The sequence below is a fragment of the Quercus suber genome, unplaced genomic scaffold (genome assembly GCF_002906115.3).
Source record: "Quercus suber isolate HL8 unplaced genomic scaffold, Cork oak 2.0 scaffold_56, whole genome shotgun sequence".
In the NCBI taxonomy this organism is placed as follows: Eukaryota; Viridiplantae; Streptophyta; class Magnoliopsida; order Fagales; family Fagaceae; genus Quercus; species Quercus suber.
The window spans coordinates 1155867-1162711 of record NW_027069521.1 but is presented as its reverse complement, the minus strand read 5'-3'; the positions used below and the strand labels follow the sequence as shown (position 1 = coordinate 1162711).

The 6845-nt window shown below is 32.8% G+C and overlaps 1 protein-coding gene across 6 annotated transcripts; it reads left to right on the top strand.

Annotated features, from left to right (window-relative positions):
- Positions 1–1534: 1534 nt before the first annotated feature.
- Positions 1535–6061, top strand: LOC111988204 (OVARIAN TUMOR DOMAIN-containing deubiquitinating enzyme 4). Of its 6 annotated transcripts, none has more exons than XM_065772279.1 (5): positions 1535–1706; positions 2077–2132; positions 4958–4992; positions 5091–5678; positions 5874–6061. In XM_065772279.1, exons 3-5 carry the CDS (start codon positions 4965–4967, stop codon positions 6044–6046), a joined length of 789 nt encoding a protein of 262 aa, XP_065628351.1. In that variant the 5' UTR covers positions 1535–1706; positions 2077–2132; positions 4958–4964; the 3' UTR covers positions 6047–6061. The 6 variants fall into 6 exon arrangements, with proteins under 6 accessions (XP_065628351.1, XP_065628353.1, XP_065628355.1 ...); XM_065772284.1 differs by lacking the exon at positions 1535–1706 and adding an exon at positions 1763–1901; XM_065772281.1 differs by lacking the exon at positions 4958–4992 and having other exon boundaries at positions 1536–1706; positions 2077–2141.
- The last annotated feature ends 784 nt before the right edge of the window (positions 6062–6845 follow it).

Genomic DNA, 6845 nt, shown 5'->3' with positions numbered 1-6845 from the left:
AATTCCAACTTGTGACATTATTTTGTTTAATAACAAAAACAACTGTTTACAAAAGCACATGACATGTTTTAAAAAATGTTTTTAAAGAATTAAAACTTAAAAAATATATATATAATAATAATTTTTTTATGTTGATTTAACCAAAAAAAAAATTCATTTCTAGTTAACTTAAACCAAATGATGATACCAAAAATTATGTTGAGTGCAATGACACATTGCCTCCTAACAAGATGATAAGTTTAGTAACTCAAAAAATTTCTTTAATTTTTTTTAAATAATTGTTGTGATGACATATTGTAATTGGTGTATAATAAAAATAGTGTCAGTGGTGAATCTATATAATGGGGATGTTATACTTATACCGAACACATTTTGCTAACTCAAAAAAAAAAAAAAAAAAAAAAAAAAAAGGGATCAAATTCAAATTAGACTCAACTCCCTTGAGGTTTTATGAGAGGGCATGTTATACTAATCACATTTTTCTAAATTGACAATTTTTTAAATTAGACTTAACTCCCTTGAGGTTTTACGAGAGGGCATGTTATACTAATCACATTTTGCTAAATTGACAATTTTTTTTAAAGATAAATCTAAATTACACCAAAATCTCTTGAGGTTTCATGAGAAGACAATCTGGAGGAAGTTTTCAAAAAATGACACAATTTATATAAATGCAACAAATTAGTTTATATTCTCTAACTATTTAACTTCCCTAGTATAATATAATATTCTTTTTTTTTTTTCAAATTTTTCATTAAGGTTTAAATTTTAAATAGAGTTTTGTGAACATATGACATACTCCTTTTAGGTTTGTATACATGAGTAAGATTATTATTATTTTTTTTAAATGGAATTTCATTGGAGAAGTAATGATGTGGGAGGGTATAAACTTACCTATTACATCACATTCATAAAAAACCTTAAGAAGGTAAGTATTATTATTATTATTATTATTATTATTATTATTATTTCCCCTTTTTTTAAGAATTGGTAAGTGTTATTCCTTGAAACGTTACAAAAAGAGTTTTTTTTTTTTTTTTAGAAACAAACACACATACAAGAGAAAGAGAAATAAATTCTCAGTTCTAATACAAAGTACACCACAATTTTACTAAAAAACCATGATAATTTTCAAAAAGAGTTAAGACCAATATTGAAACATTGGTCTTAACTCTTAACAAGATTAGACCAGTAGGTTTCAATAAGAGGTTTAGTACCACAATCAAATTTACAACTTTTGTCACAGATGTATTAGTTAAAGGGTCATGTTAACGAGTACCGTAATACATTGATTAACAATCTAATTAAAGAAAGTTTTTATGGGAAAAAAAAACAATTAATGTTTTGACAATTTTTTTTTATTTTTCATAAAAGTAATATCAAAATTTTCTTAAAATTAATTATTAACTAATGTTCAACAGCACTAGTTAACATTTTCCTTCGTCAAATTTACATTAACCGCATGGCAAAAAGGGTCCATATTTTTGGGTAATTGGTAGTACTAGAATTTATGTTTAAAAAATCCACGTGCCAACCACCCTGTAAACGAAGGAGACGCTGCCGCTTGCCATAGCATAGCAACAAGTCAAGCAAGAGAGTTTAAGCTGAGGTGAGAGAGAAACTTCACAGATACAAATCACAAAATCAAAAAAGACGCGGCTTATCTCACAATCCAAAACCTTCAAATCGAGTTGAGAATTTTGCAGGTATTCTAATTCTTTGCTTCTTTCCTCTTCTAGAATCTCGCCCAACAATACATTACCTTTTCTCCTCCACAGTTATCACGTGTTTTCCTTCCTGGGTTTTTATTTATTTATTTATTTATTTATTTATTTTACAAAGATTACAAATCGCCCTTTTGTCCTTATTCATTTCTGTGTGAACACAACACAACACAACAGGTTCGGTTTCTTAATGTCTGCAAAAAATTTCAAACATTTTGTGTTGTACGATGTTTCCTGCAAGTTGCTGCTTTTTTGTTTTTTGTTGCTCATTGACGCATTCCTAAACATTGTTATTCATAATTAGCAATGTCCAATGATACCCTTGAATTTACTATTTCTAATTATTTTGCAGTTTTGGCTATATATTGTAGAATTTAAGAGCTTTCTGTTTCTTCAAAACCAGAACAAGTAAGCGAGGTTTTCTTTCTGATTTTTCTGTTGTTTGGATTGGATTAACTCATTCTTGTTTTTCATGATCATGACTTCATGGGATATTCCATGTTTGCCTTGTCTTGTTTCTGTTATTGCTACTTAAAATTGACCAATTGGGCTTTGTTTGTTTAAGATTATATGATGCATTTACAAGTAAGCAATTGTGATTTATTCTTTTTGTCACAAGAGGAACAGAATTTTGTATTGCCTGCACTTGTTCCTTGCTTCTTGCTACTTAATTGAGTCTGGATATAATGAAGGTTTTGAGTTTGAATAGTATTAGGGAGAATTACTCAACATTGATGATAATATGGTTCAAAAGAAGATCCCATTTAGGGTTAATTTTTTAAAATTCCAAATGTCTTTGTCTATTTTGTTAGTCCAAACCAATGTCCAATGAGCTCTAGCTAAAATGGCATCTCCTCTCCTTGTAAGAACAAGATGGAGGTTTCGGTCATGAGTTTAGGAGTGTTGTGTATGTTATTACCAATTAAGAACAAAAATTGTGAGTCCCATAAATTACAATATTTATCATCAAAGCATGAAGGCTTTCCTTTCTTTAAGGAGTGGAGCTGTCAGGTTTTATAAGTTATCAACTTGTGTTTGATGGTACTGTTGAATATATAAGCGTTGGATTTTTTTTATTTTACATAATGCAAGTGGATTTTAAATAGCCTGGTTTTCAAATTAGAAAAATAGTTGTCCATTGGTGTTCCTATGGATGACTGTTTGGAGAGATGGGGTTCCTTCTAAGGTGGCTTCTTTATATGACTTGCGTTTTTAGGCCATATCTTAGCCTCTATATAATTAAAAGGAGTAGTGTCTTATATGTTTGGTGCTTTATGTTCAAGAAAAATGCGGGCATTCATTACATCATAGTCTTATTGTTTGTGTCATTAAGCTTAGAATACTCTTTGGTTGAAGTGGCATGGATGATCACTAAATTCTTATTTGATTTGTTGAAGAATTGAAGGGGTTATGGGAAGATAGAAAAGGAATGGTGGTGTAGGTTAGATGGCAGTAATGCTGTGCTTGATGTGGTGTATCTGGAATAAGCATAATAGTAGAGCTTTGGCGGGAGTGGATACTCCAATGTTCTAGCTAGTTGATCCATAAGTATGAGGCAATTATAGATTCTCTTGATCTTGGGATAAATAGGTGAAAGAAATATCATGTTTGGCTTGGGAGTCTTTGTCCAAAGAAATGTCTTCTGAAAGGGCATGATGTATAGAACCTTTCAAATTGCAGATGCCAAGAAAGAAGAGCGATAGATCACGACTTTAGTTTTCATATTTGAACAACAGGAGCGGTTGTCGTTTTGAACTATAACCAATGAANACTTGTGTTTGATGGTACTGTTGAATATATAAGCGTTGGATTTTTTTTATTTTACATAATGCAAGTGGATTTTAAATAGCCTGGTTTTCAAATTAGAAAAATAGTTGTCCATTGGTGTTCCTATGGATGACTGTTTGGAGAGATGGGGTTCCTTCTAAGGTGGCTTCTTTATATGACTTGCGTTTTTAGGCCATATCTTAGCCTCTATATAATTAAAAGGAGTAGTGTCTTATATGTTTGGTGCTTTATGTTCAAGAAAAATGCGGGCATTCATTACATCATAGTCTTATTGTTTGTGTCATTAAGCTTAGAATACTCTTTGGTTGAAGTGGCATGGATGATCACTAAATTCTTATTTGATTTGTTGAAGAATTGAAGGGGTTATGGGAAGATAGAAAAGGAATGGTGGTGTAGGTTAGATGGCAGTAATGCTGTGCTTGATGTGGTGTATCTGGAATAAGCATAATAGTAGAGCTTTGGCGGGAGTGGATACTCCAATGTTCTAGCTAGTTGATCCATAAGTATGAGGCAATTATAGATTCTCTTGATCTTGGGATAAATAGGTGAAAGAAATATCATGTTTGGCTTGGGAGTCTTTGTCCAAAGAAATGTCTTCTGAAAGGGCATGATGTATAGAACCTTTCAACAATGTAGTGCTTTTTTGGTAGATTCAGAGCTAGCTGGTGATGACATTAAAATATTTGGTCAGAAAGGAGCTTGTGAAATTTTTTAGAACCTATCATGTGTGTTCTATAAAAAGAAGAAAAAAAAACTATTATTTTTGTAAGAATGCTGGAGTAAGAAGGCATTAATCCATTCCTTGTATGTGATTCACCTTGATGTTTCACTTAATCCTACTGTCTAAAATTGATCTTTATGTCTCATGTTTGTAAGTTCCTTCAGGTTGATCTTTCTAATACATATATGAGTGGTGAGAGAACTATATTAACAAGAAAAGGCTCAAAGGTTGGTGTTGGAAAAACATGGTGTTATAGTCTAATTCTAGGCTTGTTACCCAGATTATTTTACTCTATGGCTTAGGTCATCAGGTCTCCATAAAAGCTAAAACTAATTTGGAGTTGAGGGAATTAATTTGAGTATCTACATGAGCAAAGTCCCAATCCTAACCTAATACCATAAATGAGGATCTCATGCAAAGATACATGAGATGCTCTGCCATTGACAAGGAATGCTCCTTTGAAAAATATATACGAACAGTTCCCTAGTACTTAAAAGCATATTGCTAGATTTGTTTTATAGAAGTGACCAAGTAAACTTCCCTGTATTGCGCAATGGAGTATGAGCTGCAAAACTTTTGCCTATAGAGGAAGATAGGTTGATAAATATCTATATTTTAGGATATTATTTAATGAGAAAGGAGTGATTCTTTAAACATGGATCATTCTGTCTGTTGGTGCTGTTTGTTAATAATAATTAATTCTGTGATCTCTCTCTATATGTAGATCACTAATGGAAAAAGAAGTAGCTCTTTACATAGGTAGTTGTTCCTTTTATGAGAAAATCAGTGATATTGAGATACTTAAAGAAGTGTGATTGTAATTAGTTGGCCAATAATGCACTGTGCCTATGCCTCAGGTTATGACAATATGAGTGTTTGCTCTCCCATCAGCACATGTGCTAAGAATGTTGTCCACCTGAGTGCCCATTTTCAATCCCAGATGGGCAGCAAAATCTGTGCTGCAGTGTCACGAGGACCATCCAATTTGCGTTGTTTCTATTTGTACCCTGGGCATTCAAAAACAAACTATGGTAGCATGTCTGTTTCCAAGATATTATCTACTCCATCATGTGCTGACCAAACGTTCCATGTAAGCTGTTTCAGGTCTTACTTCTCAAATCAAAGGGGAAACTTGCTAGTTAAATGTTTAAGCAGTAAAGGACCTCAGAAAAGGCATCTTGAAATTTCATTAGCGTGCCAAAATTTGAATATGAAGCTTTTGGTGCCAAAAAAAGGACTGCTTCCCAAAATCAAGTGTAATGTGGGGCCAGTATCTTGGCCCCAGGGAGGTGCCTCTGCTGGCTTAATTTTTGGCTTACTGGTTTGTTGTTCAAGTTCTGAACCCACACATGCAGAGGTGTCTCACAAGGAGGGGCATAAGGAAGAAGAATCGTGTGTTAAATTCTCGCACGGGAAGAAAGTTTATACGGATTATTCGATCACTGGTGAACATCATTTCATACTTAGCATCTATACAGTTTTCATTCATATTTTAAATAACTTGTTTCTGGTGCATCAAATTCTCTATACTTTGAAACTGCTTACGTAGATTACTATTACTATTACTATTATTGTTCATTATTATTATTATTATTTTTGATTGGATGTGTCAGTGTGGATAACTGCTCCATTCTGTGCAGGGATACCTGGTGATGGGAGATGTCTGTTCCGCTCTGTTGCTCATGGGGCTTGTTTACGATCAGGGAAACCAGCTCCAAATGAAAGCTTCCAAAGAGAACTAGCAGATGATTTACGGGCTAAAGTATGTTTCCTATGCTCCTCCACTATGATAGTTATAAGTTTAAAATTTTAATTTAATAAGCATGGTTTGCATACCTGCTGCGGCGGTCACTGCATTATTTCTATTACCCATACCAAGGTTTCCATCTACCATTTGAAACTCATAACTGGAATATTTATTTATTTATTTATTTATTTGTATAAGAAGATCTGAATGATGGGGAAAAAAATGTCATGACCAGTGGAAGTAGTAATCCCATCTGTACTATACCCTTAAAGGACTAGTCGAGTTGTAGCAAACACCTAATGTGGGACACAACTCACATCCGTGTAGACACACATCCATTTCAATCCACATAATTTGGGATATGACAATCTTTGTATTAGTCCTCACCAAATTACACTGACAGGATTTTTGACATGTAATTTGGGGTATCACAACAATAATGAATTTCTAACATGTAATTGACCTCTTTGTATTAGTCCTCAACAAATAACACTAGTGGATTATAAATTGTATCTTTTTTTTTTTTTTTTTTTTTTTTTTTTTTTTTTTTTTGCTATAATAAGTGGAAGGAGGATTTGAACTTAGGTTCTCCTTATGAGGATAATTGGGCGATGTCACTGAGCTATAAGGCTCTTGGCACATCATCTTCTTATTTGTATTCTAGATATCATAGTTAAAGAAATAATTGAATTCACTCGAGACAAGCTGAGAATAAGACGTTAGTTCTAATAACAGAATCTTTCCTATGCAATCTTCTTCTTTGCAGCCAGTGTGGTTGAATTTAGACAGCTGAAGAAGTGAAGAGAAATAGATTGAGTCGAAGAATAATAAATAAGGATATATAAATCAGACATGTATGTAACTT

Coding starts and splice junctions, on each gene's coding strand:
- LOC111988204 (XM_065772279.1), top strand. CDS start 4,965: ATGGAAAAAGAAGTAGCTCTTTACATAG. Junction 4,993..5,090: donor AGAAGTAGCTCTTTACATAG/GTAGTTGTTCCT, acceptor CCTATGCCTCAG/GTTATGACAATATGAGTGTT. Junction 5,679..5,873: donor TACGGATTATTCGATCACTG/GTGAACATCATT, acceptor CATTCTGTGCAG/GGATACCTGGTGATGGGAGA.